This window comes from Myotis myotis, unplaced genomic scaffold, assembly GCF_014108235.1.
Source record: "Myotis myotis isolate mMyoMyo1 unplaced genomic scaffold, mMyoMyo1.p scaffold_m19_p_11, whole genome shotgun sequence".
Classification (NCBI taxonomy): Eukaryota; Metazoa; Chordata; class Mammalia; order Chiroptera; family Vespertilionidae; genus Myotis; species Myotis myotis.
This window is the reverse complement of record NW_023416315.1, coordinates 30567317-30587262: the sequence shown is the minus strand read 5'-3', so window position 1 is coordinate 30587262 and position 19946 is coordinate 30567317. Positions and strand designations below refer to the sequence as shown.

The 19946-nt window shown below is 36.8% G+C and overlaps 1 protein-coding gene across 5 annotated transcripts in view; it reads right to left on the bottom strand.

The window, feature by feature from the left end:
- The window catches only part of ETV1 (ETS variant transcription factor 1), an 85800-nt gene extending 66054 nt beyond the window's left edge, over positions 1 to 19746 (bottom strand). Inside the window, exons 1-5 of one of the 5 annotated variants that reach the window (XM_036328019.1) lie at positions 19352 to 19746; positions 18781 to 18939; positions 17899 to 17986; positions 16432 to 16479; positions 7236 to 7289 (exon numbers count right to left, since the gene is read on the bottom strand). In XM_036328019.1, coding sequence (XP_036183912.1) covers positions 7236 to 7289; positions 16432 to 16479; positions 17899 to 17986; positions 18781 to 18825 — 235 coding nt within the window. In that variant the 5' untranslated portion in view covers positions 18826 to 18939; positions 19352 to 19746. Of the gene's footprint in view, positions 1 to 7235; positions 7290 to 15905; positions 16287 to 16431; positions 16480 to 17898; positions 17987 to 18780; positions 18940 to 19055; positions 19202 to 19351 lie in introns of those variants that run through there. The other 4 variants (XM_036328015.1, XM_036328016.1, XM_036328018.1 and 1 more) reach the window with 4 other exon arrangements.
- Between the last annotated feature and the right edge of the window lie 200 nt (positions 19747 to 19946).

Genomic DNA, 19946 nt, shown 5'->3' with positions numbered 1-19946 from the left:
AAAAAGTGTCCTGGGAAATCGTAATGAGTCTTGAGCCTGAGAGATGATTTCCTTGTCATCAATAAATGAAGGATAGCTGACATGCCCAAGGTATCGGCGTCAGACTTGGTTTCTTCTCTTTAAGCGATCGATTTCAGAGAGGTGGCCTAAAACAAAATTCCTTGCAAGATGTAGCTTTTTCCCCCTCTGAGTTTCTATTTTGATTTGAAAAATATGTCGCTTGTGAAACAATCAAGCGCAACCTAAAATGTCTGTTTTGTTGAAAAGGTGGCCGCTGGACTCGGTGACAGGCCCAAGGCAGATGTGTACCAACCGCAGAAGAGCCAACTGTCTGATGACAAGACTCCCTGCTGGATGCCCCTGGAACAGAGTGAGGCACCCAGGGCTTGAGTCTAACCCACATTGACAAGAGTCACAGTTTCCCAGGTGTCCTCCTAAACTAGAATCGATTCTGGCTGGGCAGAATCAACAGGCTGCAGTGACCTTCTCACAGCTGCTTGTCAGAGAACACAAGCAGGAAAATAGTCTGTGCAAGTGGAAAATACACATAACTCTAGCAGAGGCGCCCAAAACAAAGAAACTATTTTTATATGAACTTCCTTTTTAATCCTCTGGTATATTTAAGTAGTAAAATGACAACGCATTACTTACAGAAAAAATTTCAGAAAATCTATTGCATAATGAATTGTAAATAACAGTGTCCATCATACCAATTCATTGCAAAAGAGTGACAGCGCCATCTTTATTCTACAAATGAGCACAATGCCTAACCCTGTGCTCCATGGAAGGCCAGCAGCAGAACCACCTTCCAGCGCCTTAGACATCCCGAGGCCAATTCCAGACCTGAAAAGTCAAACTCTCACAGGATCGGGAACGTGAAGCTGCATCCGAATAAACCCCCCAAATGCTCTTCATTCATACTCAAGTGTGAGTAGGAGTACAATGACACAGCTGATTACTTTCAGAAAAATCATTAAAACGAATCCAAAATGCATCCCTCTCTGAAAAGAGCAACAGACAACATCTAAAACTGACAAATCAAGAAGTTGTAGCTCAAACATATTGTTTAGTATAAGAGATAAAAGGGAGAAAAAGTGGCTGTGTCTAGAGAACCGGGCTGTATGAATTGGAAATGATCTGTGTGTTTTCTGACTCTATGAATGTATTGCTTTAATAAATTATTTAAACTGCAGAAAAGAAAAAAACACACACAAAGCATCAAACAAACCAAAAACCATCAAAACGATAATAAAAAGCATATAAAAAGACACAGAACCTTCAAACGCTAACTATTGCTTGAATCTCAGGTGTACTACCTCAGATGATGAAGGCGGCAGACAGTTCATCCTTGAATAAATTTGTGTCTGACCACATTGACATGTTTAAATACGCCTCAATTTTTTTAAAAAAAATAAAGGAATCAAAACACAGTAACAAATTTATGTTCTCAAATCCCAGAAATGGACTTCCTCTTTCAATGTGTGCTCCACTTCTGGTAAATAAAATCAGAGAAATAAAAGACCAAGTCTTTCTAGCCAGTCCTGTCTACAAATTTAATCAGGCAAGAAAGGTTTCCAAATCAGTATTGAAAAGTAAACTTTTGTAAAGTACTCAGATGTGCAGAAAGGAGCAGAGGGCAGGAAGGTGGGTTAGTAGTAAGTCAGAAAACTAAGAAACACATCAGAAATGGAACTTTTCTCTCTCGGGCAAGTACATGTTCCTATAACAGAAATCGTTCAGTCAGGGTCCGCATAGACCTGTCTGATTTTCAGCTTCTTAAGGAGATTTGTAACAGTAACCTAACATATTTTCCCCCACTTCACTGCTAAAAAAGACCCCAAATGGGATTCTTTTGTAAAACTTAATGCCTAATAAAATAAAGCATAGAAGTAACATATATATACTTGGACAGAGTATCACTGGGTAATAGTGGCTTTAAACATTTGAGTTCCCACACACCAATTTGTCTTGATTATTTTAAGATGGGTCACTAGGATTGCATTACAAAGTTCAGTTCAAGTACAGAAATTTGCAAACTTTTTAAATATTTAATTTCATAAACATATCAGAGCCAAGGTTATTATTCCTTTAGTGACATTCTCATTGACTTGCATTCCCGTGTTCTATCTTAATTTTAAGAGAAAGGAGAAAAGTTACAAGGATCTATCCTGCTGGGCATTTTGCAAAACCCTGGCTCTACCCCTGGGATGCACTGTGTGAATCACGGTAAACATCAAAAAGTATAAATGGGAATAAACTAGTTAGAAAAATCATAACACATAACTTTGTAATGAAGAAATGAGAAGTGGGAGATTGAAAAACAGTAGTGATATAATTAAATTTAAAGCATATCATTTAAAATATGCACTTATTGGTGTATTAAATTTAAAACAAGATTTAGAAAAAACCAGTTTGTATATAAATCTATATCGACTTAGGAAAAACAATGCTTATGTTATGTTCCAAATACTTTTAAAATTCTCTTTTCTGAAGATATATAACTTTACTTCCTCTGGACTAAAGCATATCCTGAAGTAATTCTTTATTTTTCTGCAGAGTGTCTGAGTTCCGAAAAGATTTGTCTGTCAAGAAACTATTTGCCAGAGCCACTTAATTGTCTCTCTTAACCTTCACTCATATCCTAGGAGACACTTATAGGGAGTTTTTTGTTTGCTTGTCTTCAAGTCTCTGTATGTGCTTTAAAAGTCCACGTCTTTCAAAGGTTAGCAAGCTACAGTATACATCCTTAAATTCTAGATTTCCAGTTGACATATTTTTTTCAATAAAAATAATGAATGCTTGGGAATGTTTTTAGAGGGTACCCAACTCTTGTGGCTTAGTCTCACTTTCACAATTTCTGAATGCTCTATTCTCTACTTTGCTACACATACTTATCCATGTTAAAGTCAATTGGATGTTCTATAATCCAGTATTGAGCAGAATTTTGCAGTTCATTCTCCTAACCTACATTTTACCAAAGGGCTAAAGCAATAAAAGCCAAAACAGAAGCATTTTATTTGATTGAGGTATGTAAGGAAATCTGATTATTCAGGTTTGAAAAGATAGCCCCATAGGATTTATAGACAGGCCACACAAGGGGGATGGAGTTTCTTTCTATTCCTAGAGATAGGATCCCTCTGCCCCACTAAGCATTCCCAGACGAGAATCAAACATTTGTAAAGGGTATTTAGGAGACAATATAAGCTTTCAGTTCCAATATTTGATAACCTTCTCCATCCAGAAATCCTCCTTAGAATCTAATCCATATACCCTATTCCTCTTTTTAAACCATTTCCCTCTTGTTCCGTCCGGAATGAAGACTGAAACTGCTGGTCACCATCATCAGAACAATAGTCCTTTATGTCAGCAAAAACTTGAAATAAAACCTCCACTTTCTTTTCATTAAACTATTTCAGATTTCTTTTTACCTTTGTTTATAAGTCGCCGTTAAATTGAGGTGTTATATTCACAGTCCCAGAGCCATATTTGTTAAACTGTAAATATCCACTAATTGAAGTAAAATAAAATTTCAGCATTCTGAAAATGTTTAGCTAAACTTTCATGGTTTCAGCATATTTTTTGCAGAACGAGACCATATAGATAGATAGATAGATAGATAGATAGATAGATAGATAGATATCTATATAGATAGATAGATATATATCTATATAGATCTATATAGATCTATATACATCTATATATATGTATATAGATCTATATAGATATATATATAGATATATATAGATATAGATATTGCTTTAAAGCATGGTCATATGTTTCTACCTTAAGAAGGGAATTAGGACTTTGAAAATACCTCAGAGAAGTTGACCGTGATTATGATGACAATTTTAGTTATTGTGCTTTTAGAACAAGCAAGGCATGGCTACGACACACTACTGATCCTTAAGAGTTCGCAGTCTTATTGAGGAAAAACAAGTATCTAAAATATTATAATATAACAAACACAAGAGACAAGATGTTAGAGTCTAGTTCAGCAGGGTAAGGATGGCAAAGAAGAGGTCAAGAAAGATTTCAATGAGAGGAAGCCTAAACTGAGTCGGGAGTAGGAGTAGGCGGCTCACCAGACTGCAAAGCAAAAGTAAAAACTGCTAAAGCAAAATGAGCATGTGCAAAGGCAAAGAGGCATAAGAGAGCTCACTGTGGGGAACTGAAAGATTGGAAGGGCTCAAGCTCAGAGAATGGGGAGGGACGGGGTGCTGGGATGGCAGGAGTTAAACTGAAACAGTCAGTAGTCCAGGGCTCAGGTTATAGGAGGATGCTCTGGACAGCGAAAGCATTAGGACTTTGCACTGAAGGAAGTTGCAGCGTTGGAAGTAACAAGGTCAGGTGGCTGTGCTTTGATGCCTCTGCAGGGAGTGGACTGAAGGGAGGGGAAACTGAAGGCAAGGATGCCAATCAAATGGCTGGTTCACCAGTTCCTTTGAGGCAGAATGTGGGTGTGAACTAAGGAAGTAAATAGGGGTGAACAAAGCCACGAAATCAAGATAATTTTAAAAGGTGGAATTGGCAACTTGGTAAGCAATTTGAAGTTAATGGTAAAGAACTGGGAGGACTGAGGATAAATCAAACGTTTTTCCCACGTGGGTGATGATGCCATCAACTTAGAAAGGCAAGAGGAGCAGGAGAGAAAGGCAAGGGGAGCAGGAGAGAAAGGCAAGGGGAGCAGGAGAGAAAGGCAAGAGGAGCAGGAGAGAAAGGCAAGGGGAGCAGGAGAGAAAGACAAGGGGAGCAGGAGAGAAAGGCAAGGGGAGCAGGAGAGAAAGGCAAGGGGAGCAGGAGAGAAAGGCAAGGGGAGCAGGAGAGAAAGGCAAGGGGAGCAGGAGAGAAAGGCAAGGGGAGCAGGAGAGAAAGGCAAGGGGAGCAGGAGAGAAAGGCAAGGGGAGCAGGAGAGAAAAACAGTGATGTCAACATTGGTCTTACTGAAAGTCAACTGTCTGTGGGCCACCACACTGCAGACCGGGGTTGCTGTGTAAATGCTATTTAATGCCGACAATGAGCTGAGGGCTGAGGGGGTGAGTCCAGAGGGGCCGCATTTTTCTAATTGCATAAGGACCCAGTGGTGTATGAGGGAAGAAGCCCAGCAGACAGGGCAGAGGGGAGACCCCGGCTAGAAATCACAACGTTGGAGACCTCGCTATACAGAACTGCGCTGGCCACCACAGTAGCCAATAGCTACATGTCTATATAAAGTCACAATAATTAAATTTAAAAATCCATTTCGTTAGCCACAGTTATGTGCTCAGTGACCAATGTGATCAGCGGCTCCTACATCAAATGTTCATACAGATTTTCCCTTCATCACGGAACGTTCTATGGGATTGTGTTGCCTTAACAGATGGAAGATAAGAGGAAAGGTTTGGGGACAGGACCTCAGGAAAGAGAAAGTGAGGAAGATGAGTGGAGTGAGAGGGAGGATTCAAAGGCATATAAAGACAAAGGGAAAATCATACCACTGTGACCAAGAGAGGATACTTCAAGGAGACGAATAGTGAAGAATAAGAAAAACTAAAAAGAGATCAATTAAGAAAAGGAGCAAAAAAAATGACGTTAGGGTAGTTATTTTACCCTGGCATTTGGCATAGTGTGTTGGAATCATTACCAATTTTTCAGATGTGAAATGACTCAATGAGAGGAATTCTCCCACTCAGATGACACGTTTAGCTTTTAGAAAAAAACTCAGAAGCCCAGAGGAAGGGAAATGTTGGAAATATGACCATTCTCTTCCCACACTTTAATGAAGGGGAGGCTTTCCTTGCTTAGCCATCATCCAGCTATCATCCTTCTGGGAGTTTCTAAGAGTCTCTAATTAAGGTCTACAACATTGCCGTATAGGTTTCTTGAAATAGAATATCTAATAATTATACTCAGACATCAAGCAACACAATTCTCTTTTCATATCAAAAAACCAAGCTGATAGAACAGCAGTTACCAGGGGCTGTGGGCAGACTTTTCTTTGTGAAGCTATTTTTTTAGTAAGTACGGAGCTTCCCTCTGGGATGGTGAGAGAGTTCTGGAGATGGGCAGTGTTGATGTTTGCACAGCAATGGGAGTGCCGCTGAACTGCACACTTAACAATGGTTAAAATGGCAAATTTTCTGTTACATAGATTTTACCGCAATAGGAAAGAGATTTTTAGTGAAGCTGAACTAAAACACAATATGGGAGAGAATCTGGAAGAAACCTCTTACAACTCTTGACCCATGGGACAGTGAAGATACCAAACATAAAAGCTGAAAACAATGCTGGCAAACACCTGTTACTTGAAGCAACATGGGGATTTGCGTTAGATTTATGATATTAGGTGGGAAAACATGGGTTTGTAGGTTGTAAGGTATTAAGCATACTTGGTTGCTGCGGATGATACAGCCTCCTGTGGAAATGTCAACGGTCTGGAAAAATGGAATTTGGACCTTTAAAGGGTGCTAACAAAATAACAATGTATTGGGTCAGTTTCATCAGCAAGATGGCATTTATACCCCTTTCTTTACTATTTGCACCTCAGGTCAAGGCAAAGCATAAATATCAGAGGTAAATCCCAAGGCAACCATGTTTGCACAGGCGAAATGCTCACTCTGCAGTCATAGGAGGGAGAAGAACCGAGAATCACTCGCCACGCAGCCTCTGACAGTCCGGCCTTGCAGCAAGACTCCCGGAAAGAAACACTGAAGGGATCCTAAGACAAACTATCAGGTGCTCCCATTTCTGTTACTGCAACCAGGAACAGACTGTGAGGCTAAAAATGCAATCCAAGCAGGTCAAAGTTCATGAGTGCAAAAACTACAATAAGCCAATGAATGTTTGGCCCAGAATTTTTATAAGTTATATAATAATCGTCTCATGGATTTTCACTACTGACTGTCTTCCATCAGCATCTAGACTTGTCTTGGTGAAGATATTGAAAGACTGGAAGTAAACACTTGCATGCCCTGGGCCTCCCCATTCCTTCATCCAGGATATTGACCAAACATAGAGAACAGGACCATCTTTTAATCCGATCAGTTTTCCTGAGCTACTATTCGGAGCTCTGCACAAATCACACGGGGATTCTGCTGATGCCACAACGTGACAAATCACATCACCTCGGGACTGCAAGCTAAAAAGGCATTAACACAATGCAAGAACAGACACTGGAAGTGGAAACAAACCAAAGAGAAAGAATGGAAGAAGGAAGGAAGACAGAGAAAAATTTAAGAGATGAGTCAAACTATACTTACAACTTTCAGCCTGATAGTCTGGCACAAACTGCTCATCATTGTCAGGTACCTGAGCTGAAGGGAAAAAAGAAAATTAAAAAAATAATTAAGAGAAAAACTGCCAAGACTTAAGGAATGTCAAGTAAGATCTTCCATGCCAGATATTTTTAGGCTGGGATAAAATTTATGATTATTTGCCAATTAGCTTCTATTTAAAGTGGCATTGGCAGCAATACTTGAGAGGGGAAATTTCAGCAGCATCATTGTTGTCAACTAGAAAACATGTATGTTAGAAATATAATGGTGGCAGTGCCTCTGAATTTCACCTGCCAGATGGAAATAAAAGAGACATGCAAAGTAAAAGAAGCCATAGGATTTCTATTAGCTGCAGTGTTTCTTTATGAAAGTAAAATATATGCTTTTGGAGTAAAGGGTATTCCATTTACCCACTGCCAGTGCTTAAGGGGCCCGTTTGAAGTAACCACATAATTCTTTCAAATAATGTGCAGTTATTACATCTCTCAGGGATTCTGCTTTCTAGAAATCATCTGATTTTGGTAAGTTCCATCTATTGCAAATTAGACTACCATAATTAAAAATGTTTGCCCTAAATTTGGCCAGAATATGCAACTAAGTTTCTTAAATTATTGTCATCTATCTTGGCCCTATATTATAAAATGTTACAATTCAATGACTATGGTCATATTAATGCAAATAAACTCCATCTTTTCATGCAAAATATTTTCCTGGTTACTAGTGAGAATTAACAAAAAGAACATCATTATTTCATCAGTCTTAATGTCAAACAACTTCCCTATTTTTAGTAAGGGAAAAATTACCGAATAGCAAGGACTTTATGCATTCGGCAGCAATTAAAACACAAGTAAACTTTTTCAGTTCTATAATATTTTCATCATGGTTGATTGAGACATCAAAATAGGCTGCTCCAAATTGACAGAATATTACAAAAACAAGTTTTCACATGCACACTAATGTGCACACTCACACATATATAACTACCTAAAATAGAAGTTAGGTTACTTTTAATTTGGTAAAAATGTAATGAACTATCATCCTAATTAACATTAGTTGTGATCTGATTAGCTAGTATTACTTTACTAATATTATGTAATACTAAACCTTTTTATCCAATCAAGTCATATTTAAACAGATGTCAACTGATTTTTTTTTAAAGAGCCTATTCTGTATGGGGGAATGCTTACTAAAATAATCAGTCTGTTGAAAAAGTTTTGTGTTGGTAATTCAATTGAGTTAAGACAAATTAAACATAAAAAATAAATTCTATATTTTAAAAGTTTAATAAAAAGAGGTTTACAACATACATATAATTAAAGGTTTTTTATCAGCTTATTTAATAATATTTTTAAAAACAGAATTATTTGGTTAAATAAAATTTATATTATTAAGAACAGAACCAATGGCAATTTTGCCTATTATCAAAATATATGGAGCCTGACACCCATTTTATAACAACTTTCCTCTGGACACCAATATTTAAACTTATTAAATACAAACCCCATTCTCTGCCACAAAATGAAACCAAACAAATTAAGGGCATTTTCCAGATTATAACTGATGCCTATTTCTTCAGCCTATATTTGAAGAAGGGTATTCTCTTCATATTCCACTAATATCTGATACCTAACTAACAAAAGTCGTACAAACTTCAAATCACAGTTTTGTAACTTGCTAGCAATGTAAACTGTGTAACATTATTTAACCTGAGTGAACTCCATTTTACTCACCGGTTTCATAGCGATAATAGAGATTTCTGGTGCGGATTAAATGAAATAGTCTAAATAAAATGCCAGACAACGCCAGATACTCAAGAAATGTTGTTTTCGTCTTTCCACCACCCACTCATTTTTTTTTTCATTTCACTCACAATAAAACTGCTTCAATCATTACAATGCAGGTTTAATATCTTGACTTCTAATGAATTATATTAGACATGGAAAAAATTAACAGCTGAAATTTGTACATTGGCATTCTCTTAGCTACAAACATTTTTCTTGCATTGTAGGCAGCTTGGGTTTTCTTATAGACTCACAAATTATAACTAGAAGAGTACCCTTTAAAATAAGTCTCTACACCAAAAAATTACAAGAATGTTTTTGATATCTATTTAATAACTAACAGCAGGTAGACAGAATCAAATCCTACATATTTTTCCAATCATATCCACATGTTTTGGTTTTCCTTCTAAATTAACAGCTAAATAGACATAACTATTGAGACGCAAAAATTATCAACCACAACAATTATTATGCTTTTAAAAAGCCTATACTTACAAGAATTTAATAAAAATGTAATATCGCTTTACAGGAATACTAGTTAAAAAGTATATTTGCAACTGAAAATGCTGGTATGAATGTCCTAAAGGCCAGACTTTTTTTTTTTTTACTACGATAAGACAAAGTTGCGACTCCATAATATGTATCACTTCAAGAAAGGCACAAAAATCTCTGATGAATGTGAGTTGTGTGATGGGAAATGTATGCAAAGAAAAAGGCAAAACTTTAGGAGCAGAAGGAACTAGAAGTATACAGAAAATAGCTGCATACTAGTTATTTGTAAAAAGAATAAAACTTGCTATTTCTGTTCTAACTCTTTAACATACTGAATAAATACTTCACACTTATGCTTGAACATATTACAGAATTTTAACAAAAAACATATGACTCACATATTTCACAGAAGCTAATCTTCAGAAACTGAATGGACCCAATGAAACAGCAGGCTACTTAAATAGACAAAGGCTTAAGTCTACCTCTAATATGAAGTTAGAGTGAAAGGAAAGCAGTTAACAAAAAACACAAGCTGGATCTGGACAAGGAAAATATGACAAAGTATTGCCACACTCGTAGAATACATTTCATTTCTTCCCCTCAATTCATGGGAATTCTGAGAAGCAGCACACTATAGCTGCTAAAAATTCGTGACAAGTCATACTAACTCCAAAGTGGAAAGTTAACAACAGAGGCCAACCTAAAAAAATTTTTTGAGAAGGGTTATTTTTTCCCAACTATCTATTATAACTACGCTTGGAATAATCACCTTCGAGGAATGAATATGTTTCCACACCCTCCATAATTAAAGAGGAAGGGGCAGAGTAGGACATAAGGGGAAAGTAGATACCCAAAGACCAATAAAAGGCTTTCAAGAAGAGTGAGCATGTGGATTTGATTGGTAATAGCTGCAGCGGCTCTATCTGATCATTGCACGTTAATAGACAAGTTGCCATCAAGTCTCAGGACTTCTGCTTTCAAAGGAGAGTATCTGCACCCTCAGCTATTTGCTTTACCTCGATTATTATCCAAAGGTGCGTTTCTCTCTCTCTCTCTCTCTCTCTCTCTCTCTCTCTCTCTCTCTCTCTCTCTCTCTCTCTCTCTCCTACATAGCAACACATATCATGCTAAAGAGACTGATGAACATATCTTTAGCATATCATGCTAAAGAAACTCATGATGCCACAGAATCACTAACCCTAATGCTTAATTTTAATATATTTTCTTAACATTTCCCGGGGAGGATGGGGGGCAGGGCAGTTTTTAGTTTGCCTTTATTTTATGCATATTTTAACCTTGCAAATGGAATAATAATCGTTACTTAAGAAAAGGTGAGCATTTACATATTTTCCAAGGTTGGCTGCAGGCAAGGGGAAAAAAAAGCCACACCTTTTACTTACAAACTAGGAGCCTGTAGGGTTTCTCTTAAAGCGAGAGAGAAAAGTGGAAACATTACAAATGAAACAAATGTCAAGTATCAAAGGGGTTAATATTTAATTAAAACCAGTTCTATCCACTGTTACAATGACCTGGAGCCAAACAAGGCGGAAGATGTATGAGTCATTCTTTCTGCCCGTGAATGAGACAGCTGATCTCCTCAGCAATTCCTCCAGACAAGCAGGCAGAGCTGGAGTTCTGCCTCCATTCACAAAAACACAGTCCAGCATGAGCCATGCGGCCCAACCACAATCTTTTCATGTCACACCCTTCTGTGGGCCGAAAGCTAGTCAACTTGAACTTACAGTATAAACACTGTTTTCCAGCTCTATCTCCAATACAGTGCAGATCCAGGAAGGTACGCGTTTAAAGAAATGACAAGTTTAAAACATGAATCCCATAGATATATTCTCCCTACTTCATAGGGAACTTGCCACAGATACGTAAATGTACAAAACTAAAAAGCAAGGAAGGAAAGAGGCAAAGGAAAAAAAGGACGAAAGGAGGGAAGGAGAGAGAAAAACCATTTTGAAAAATGCTCTTTTTTTTTTTTTTTTTTTTTTTTTTGCCTGTTATTCAAAGTTTCTCTATCCTAAGATTTTAACAGAGTGCTGCTGACTTTGTAGTGTTTCACTTTGAACAAAGGGTTAAAAACAACTTTCTTCAAAGAAAGTGAAATTCTAAGTAAAAGCAAATCAACAAGAAAATCAACCTTCGCACAGTGGTATTCTGTTAAATGCTAAAATGAAGCTGCAGGCCATGGAATAAAATAATCATGAGGCCACTAAGCCTGGCTTTATACCACATCCGCTTTTAACATTAAAATGATTGCACCAGTGTGTAAGCATTAATTAATGCAGAAGTATAAACATATTCAAACAGATAAATAAAGGGGCTATTTCCCCAGGATAGAAACATCATTCATCCTTGCTAAAGACATTCTGTATGTTCTAAAAGAAAGAAAACAGTAAGTTTTAGTTGTCTTTAGTCTAAAATTAGCTTCAATTTCTAACTCTAAATTGACCTGTAGTGACTTAAAAACTTAAGGATAGCTCAGAGCTGTTTCTTGCCAAATATTTTCTCTACAGAGGTCTGATGGTGATGATGATGATGGTGATGGTGATGATGATGGTGATGATTTTCTTAACTACAAGTTTATACACAGGTCAAATGGAATCAAGTCATATTACAAACTCTAAGAAATTACACATTTTCAGTAACTGAACTGGAAAAGCTTAGCTGTATTTCATAAACATTTACTACAGCCCTCTGGAAAACTATATTATGCTACAACATATCCAAATTCTACTCTTGAAAAACATTATTTTGCAAGTAGACCTTAGATGAAAGGTATTTATTTAATTCCAAAGAATACTTAAAAATATAATCCATTACTCTACCTGCTCTACCTGCTCTCTTTTAATCAAGTACAAAAGATAAATCTTTCTTTCACATTTTAGAGAATTTCCTGGTACAATGCAAAGAGGAGTGGTAGCCCTCCTAAAAACAAAAAAAAAACTCTTGTTCAATTATAATAAATAATATAGACTTCCATGCTTTAATGCTTCAATTCTCAATTCCTTTTTTTTGTAAACCTCATAAAAAAATAATGCCATTTTAAAGCTTTTACTTCTTACTGCCTCACCTGAAAACAAAAAACATTCAAGAGCACATCCAATTTGTTCCATTTTAAAAAGTTACAGTATAATTTTTTAAAAATGAAAATGAGTACATTATGATGGAATATTATTGCATGACAATATGTATAACATATTATTTAAGAAACTTCGTAATAAATGTCTCTACTTTTAAGTCAACCTGGTTATTTGAAGGTCAAGGAGTAATCAAAAGAGAAGAAAGAAAAAGAAAAACAGCTTTATCTGCATGATGTAAGGGCCTCTGGTGTAGGAAGGTTGTTCTTGGAGATAAAACTCTGACTCAAGTGTGGTGGCAGTGTGAACCCTGACCTACTACAGTGCCACTGGAGAACACTTTACCCTGAGGGCAGCGAATCACTGTTGGCTTTTCTCCTTAATATTACTGATGAAAGGGAATCTCAAGAGCGTGTAACAGCAAAAATAACATTCAAAAGTTGCTATGTATTTACATTTAATATGCATGAAGTGTATGACGTCTTTCTGGTGTGTTAGTAGGTAAGCTTTAATAACAAACTTTAGAGGAATGCAATCCTTTTAAAACTCAGTTTTACATCCTTCACTTTCTGCCAACCTCCCGCTTCCCCCCACCCCCCTACACACAAAAGGGTCCATTTAACTATGAATTTCTAGGACACCATTCGCTGAGGCACCACTTAAAGCAGGTTCTGAAGAATAAGACATGACCATGATGTTGACAGGATTGATATTTGAACTCATTATTTCATGGGATCAAATAATTGAAATTGCCTTTCTGTCAGTAGCAATCTAATTCAAAAGACAAAGGATCAATAAAAAATTGTACATAGTTACAATTACAATAGAAAGTAGCTATAGCAAAATTTAAAAGTAGGTACATTCTTTTTTTAACTGTTACTGTGTCACTGGAAACATTGCCTTTTCAGTTTTTTTCAGAATGAAATGTGATTATTTTAAATCGTGGGATATATGTTAAAAATCTTTCAACTGTAGTGTTAAGGGCAGTGTTAGTACTTTGAAAGTGATACTAATATAAAGTTATAGTCTTCACAAAAATATTTTTGATCTCTGGAAATGAATTTATTTGAGAATGGAATTCTATTTTTAGAGATAACTAGTGAATTGAAAACAACTGGTTCCAACCCCACCCTCAAATAGTCCTGCCTTATCCCAATTTCTCCTTAGACATAAAACACATTTCTTACTCCATAATAATTTACCTATGACTAAGCCATATATTGCTCTTTGAGTCTAATTCAGAAAATTCTTACAGGGAAAAACAAACATGCTAGGATATATCATCTTCCAAGTATTTAAGGACTTTGATAATTTCTTAACATGATTTTCATATGACAACTAACTTGACTCTCAGGTCCAATAAGATTTTTGGACCTGTTTAACTTCCCAGTGGAATTCTAACTCATGGAAGAAACTGGTTAATTGCCAATGATCTTTTTTAAAAGGGTCAAGATGCTTTAAAATTCCATGGTCAGTTTCTTGGCTACAAAGCATTATAAAAAGAAATATGTAAATGGTTCATGTCAGCCAATTTGGCAATGTTTTAATTTCTGGATGTCCAGAGGGACATAAATGGACAAATCCAGCTACGAAAAAACTAGTGTAATTTTGAGAACCTCTTCTTAGCTAATATTTTTCAAGATGACAATAAATCAAATTAAAATGCTAATGCAAATGTAATTTTGTATATGTAATTTTATATATATATTTGTTAAAAATAAAAATATGCAGTCTACTAACAAATAGTGTTAAAAAAATATATCTCCTCACTCTTCTATTCAATAAATCAGATTAACCACTTTTTTGCTTATATCATGATAGGGTAAATTAATGTGAACTATTTTGAAAAAACTGTATCCATAGTTTGTTAATAGAAGCCCACCCTGGTATTCAATACAACAGTCTGAGGACTAATTCCTGAACTTACTTAACCTTATGAATTCTTTTCTAAGTAAAAGTCCATGTTCCTCCAAATACATGAGTCATTTTCTAGGTTTATTTTATATAAATAACTGAGTAAGAATAGTCAGTGAAAAGATAAACTCAGATAAATTATGCAAATTACTTATCGAGTGACAAACAAAACAAGTTGAAAGGAAAAAACTGTACTAAAACTGACTATAAAATGGTAGGAGTCTGTCACAGATTCCACATTTTAAAATTCCAGGAACAGAGTTGCTATGCACATTCAAAATCAGCCAGCAAGTGCACTGACTTGGAATCAATGAGACTTAAACATCTTGAAGAACAAACCTACCTTCCCGGATAATTTAAATAGAGTATTTTTAATTATTTTGGATAAGTGAATAAATTCCTTCATAAATATAATGGTCTTGCAAGCTTCAACTTTGCAAACTAACAGTAAAAAGTTAATACAAGAACCTCTGTGCAATATTTTCTTTAAAAAGTTACATTGAAATATATGGCTTATGTTGCAATAATAAGTAGTCTATTGCAATAAGTTTCATTTACAGAGACAAGCAGAATGACCTTTAAATATAACTAAAACTTTTATTAATACTTACCTTTCATTAATATACAAATACAATCACCCTTTTGGATGGGCTACCAGGAAAGCTATTTAACTTAAAAGGTTAAAAATATAGCAAAAAGCTCTTTGGAGAACTAGAATATCAGCAAAACAAAGAAACTTATTTTACATGCTAACAGCAACTTGATCAACTGAAAGCAAGACTACTGATAAAACACAGCAGTCAGCTCCAAATAGCAACAGAAAGACTCGGCTTCCACTTAAAGAGACCCTCTCTCTTCTTTTAACCATCTTAAAAATCTGTTCCAAAAAGTGCATGTATCCCATATAATGTAAAGACAGAACAAAAGAAAAAAAAAAACACAATTATACACAATACTTAAGTACCTATAATTGTCTTTGTTTCCCACCAAGTAGATCACAGGATAAACTTAGTATTTCACAAAGCCAAAAGAAAAATTTCAAATTATGAATACCAGCAAAAAATCCCTCAACATTAGGCATTTCTCAAGTTGTATCAAGCTGTACTGAAGCACTATCTCACTGTTCCTATAAAGTTTACACAATAAAAGGTACAACAGATTGCAACACAGATTTTTAGCAAAAAGTAATAAAAAATAAAAGTCATGCCTTTAAAGGGCCCCTTGCTATCTTAGATAAATCCTCATAAAAGTAACAGAACAACAAAGGTCAATTTCAACAAACATCACATAACAGTAACAAATAGAAAACAGTTTAAAATTCCTCAAAGCCACAAAGATTTATTTTAAAGCCATAGATTTCCTCAGTATTGGATACACACCTATCGTTCTGTGTTGCGAACAAGGTGGGAAGAAGACACTTGCACTTAAATCCTGAAGCATCCCGTCCTGATGAACCCAGAGAAACTAATTTCTGCCATCAGAAAAGTCCTCCACCAGAACACCAAATAATGACATGCGCTGCTCTAAAGGAAACAGCTAGCCGGGTTCTGGCTCTAGGAGGTCTCTGGAGGTACAAGAATATAAACCTGATCAATTGCAATTAAAATCTGAACAGAGGCTGAGAACTTGAAGTCTTGGTGCATTAGTTCTTGCCAAAAGCAGATGTGATTGTGAGCTGGAAGCAATTTCTCCTGGTAATTTGTGATGACACTGGGTAGTGCAGCCCCAGATTCCCCAAAGACAAACTCATCAGAGGCTCTAATGTATGCATGACACATGAGGTGGCTCTTTTAGAGCTCAATTAATTGGGCTGAACATTAAGACAGCAAGTTCAGGTCTCTCCCCCCCCCCTCCCCTTCTAGAGGTGCGTTCCCCTCCTTTTAAAGCATTTTTTTTTTTACTTACCTTCTGCAAGCCATGTTTCCTGTAATTGACTTAGGTCTTGAAAGAGTTCTAAAAAAAAAAAAAAAAAAGTCAAAGAAATAAACAAAAGATTTGCAAACCTTTAGGTTTCATTAAATGGAAATGTTTGTCATAAAACTTTCATATATCAACTTAATTTGGGGAAGGGGTCAATAAAAAAAGAAAATATAATTCATACCTAACAGATCTCAATAATCCTGCTCGTTTTGGTGGTTATTAAGCAATACTTCTTTAAAAAATTCTTCTGGTCAACTACATAATAAAGTCAGTATCTACCCCCCCCCCCCCCCCACACACACACACACTTTTTTTTTTTTTTAACAAATAGCTTAAAAAGCTCAGGAACACCAAATATCATATATACAATAGGATTCCAAAAAAAGCTTAGGTAAAGGGATGTCCACAGAAACCTTTTCTAAACATATTCAACTTTGGTAAAATAGGGATAAGTTTAGAAAGACTGAAAACTATTGTATTTATATCTTCTGAATTTTATATCAGAGATATAACAACAGATGGTATAAATCTCAAAGTACTGTATGTTTTCAGGTTCAATGCCTCAAAGAAAATAGGAACAACTTATAAATGCAAGTGTTCAGAGAAAAGTTTCTCTATTAACAGGTTTACAAAAGTCAAAGAAAGATAATTCCCTCGCACCTGTTTATTATCAAGTCCAAAATTTTGTATTCTGTCACAGTGGGGAGAGATGTGTCCTACAATTATGAGGATTTGAGGAAGTTTCAGAATTCACTATACTTTATCTAAATGGCCAACTGAATTTTTTAAATTAAATCTAAGTATATGAAGTCTATTATTAATGCTCCATATGGCTGGAATAATTTATAACCGATTGACTTCCTATGAACAGTTCATAAAAAGAATCTGGAACCTAATTTTCCAAATAAGTATTATAATTATTAATTAGGCCTTAATTATAATTCAGTGAACACTTTACGACCTATAGAACAAGATATAGGACCTCACCATGGAGTCATCAAAATCATCCATGAAAAGTTTTATAACTTTATATGGTTTTCATCTAAAGGGGATGGAAAAATTAAATAATCATCTACATTGTTTAACTTCTAATGAAGAAAGTGGAAATTAAGCACTTTGCATAGTTGCTTAATTTGTCCCACTGGGTTGAATTTTTAAAATTGTTGCCCTAGTGTGTGGGTTACTTATATGCCATATGCACAAGAGTTTTTAAACATAAAAGGATGCCTCTGTTAACTTTTTATTTTCTTCTTTCATTAGTTTGTGACGGGGCTATAAAATATCCTCCAGTGCAAACTGTCACACTATGTTAAATGCTCAAAGTAAAAGTCTTAGTTAAATACAGTAATTTGAATTTGTATTATTTTTAAGGTAAGATTGAACTGCTGCTCTTCTTTATGAGGGTAGGGAATATAGGTAAAGAGAGGGATTCACCCCCAAATCAAACCTCACCTTCTGAATCATGAGCCAGATCTCTGTTAATGAATTTTCTTTTCCTGACATTTGTTGGTTTCTCGTTACAATTTCTCCCACGCTGATTCTACAAAGGGAAAGACAAAATCCTTTAAAAGAAGGTAAACCTCAAAAGTCACACACAAAAATACACATGCATACATACATTTGTGAGGATCCTCTCTCTACATAAAAAAATTAAAGTCTATGGCATCAATTCTAATATTCATTTTCTACATTCATTTCACAGTGAAAGGTTATGCTGAAAATTCGACAGCCTGGAAGAGTAGCTTCCCAGCGCCGATCCTAGCATACTATTTGCTAGTCATATATTCATGGTATCTCAGTATCAAAACAACATGAAGCAGTTATATTTAAAGTCGATTTTAGGCTGGATCAAAGCTAGATTAAAATACAATGGATTTTATTCTGATACTCCCCACTGGAAACCAAAGAAGAAGAAGAAGAGTGGAGAAATAAAAAATATAAGATAAAATGAGAGGGGGGAGGAGAAACAAAAACACCCCATGTAAACAAAAAGTGTCAGCATTTGTCTCAACTTCATTCTTTTCAATGTGGCAGACAAACCCAGCCAAAAACTTTGAGTGCAGCAGCTGCTGCTGCCCTCCATCTCCTCTTCCACTCATCTTGGGCCCTTTAATCAGAAAAGGAGGTCTTAAAAACAAAACTATGCCTTATCCAAATCACTGAAAGGTAAGCTCATTTTGAAGACTGGGCTTCTAGAAGCAGAGTCGCCCTACAGTGGCAACAAAGCAGATAAAGTATCTGCAATCCCAACCTCCTTGCCCCCTCCTTCTCCACCGCTCCCCCCCCCCCCCCCCATCAAGTTTATAAACAGCAACTCTCGAACTGATCACTCACATTGGTGACCATGTAAGGCACTTGCTGGTCATAAAATCCATCCATTCCGCTGCTCTTCGCAAATCTCAGCCCAGTGTTTTATATTTTGAGCATTTAGCTGCAGATTTCCTCGGGATCTGGACGTCTATCAACCTAGAGGGGAACAAGATGGCTTTTAGGCTAAAAGGGAAAAAAAACAAACAAAACCATGAATGAAGCTCTTGAATTTGCATAGCTAATTACCCTCCGACTGTCCCATTCACAAAAATAACCCTCGGTACACCAGCCTCCTTCACCTGGATCAAAAAAGAGCCTAGAGAGTTCACAATTTACATATTTTCGGCTGTAGCAAAAATCCGAACTAGAGGAGATGTATTTATTTACACTCTCGCTGTTTCCCTTCGCGGTCGGTTGCACCCCGGGCAGCTCTGATTCGCAAACGTGTGCAAAACTAGCAATGGCGATCAACGAGGCTAGCTTTGCACCTAACGGGACTAAAGAGACGGAGACACCTCTTTCATAAGGGTAGTTTTTGCAACCCACAACCATGCAATTATCTGGAGAGAGAGAAAAAGTTGCTGGAAAGACCCACCTGAAGGCCACGCTGGGCGAACTGCGGCAAAAAATTCCCTCCAAATTTAATAAAAACATTAATTATTGCCCAGCACTTCCCCTTGGAAGCCGAAAGCGCCTCTGACAGAGCTCAATTCGGTGGTTTTTCCTCTACTTCTCCTCCAGGGGCCTCCAAGCCAAACTGATGGATCGCTGCCTCCCATTGGCTCCGCGTCTCTTTCACAAGATCAGATTTCGGGCTGTCAATCAGGCGGCTGGCTGCCCCTTCTCGGGGATCTCCCGCGCCCCTCTGCCCAGGCGGGTGCTCGGAGGGCTGGCGCAGGGTCACAGCCTGGAAACGCCACACAGGAAACCCGACCGCCTTCCTAACCCGCTGCTTATTGTTCAGGCTCCCGGGGAATGAATCCATGTGTACCCAGTCGCCGGTTCTCCTGACTGGTGTGTTAGGTCCATTCTTGGGCTGATTTCCTAAAGCACGTTTTATTCGGTTCAGGTAGATACCTTGAAGCGTGATCCACTAAACCCTTGCCTCCTTAAACTCTCCCCCCCCCCGCCCCCAAGATCGCCAGCCTCCTACCCCCCACTTTTAACCTGATAGGGAGCCCACTAGCTCT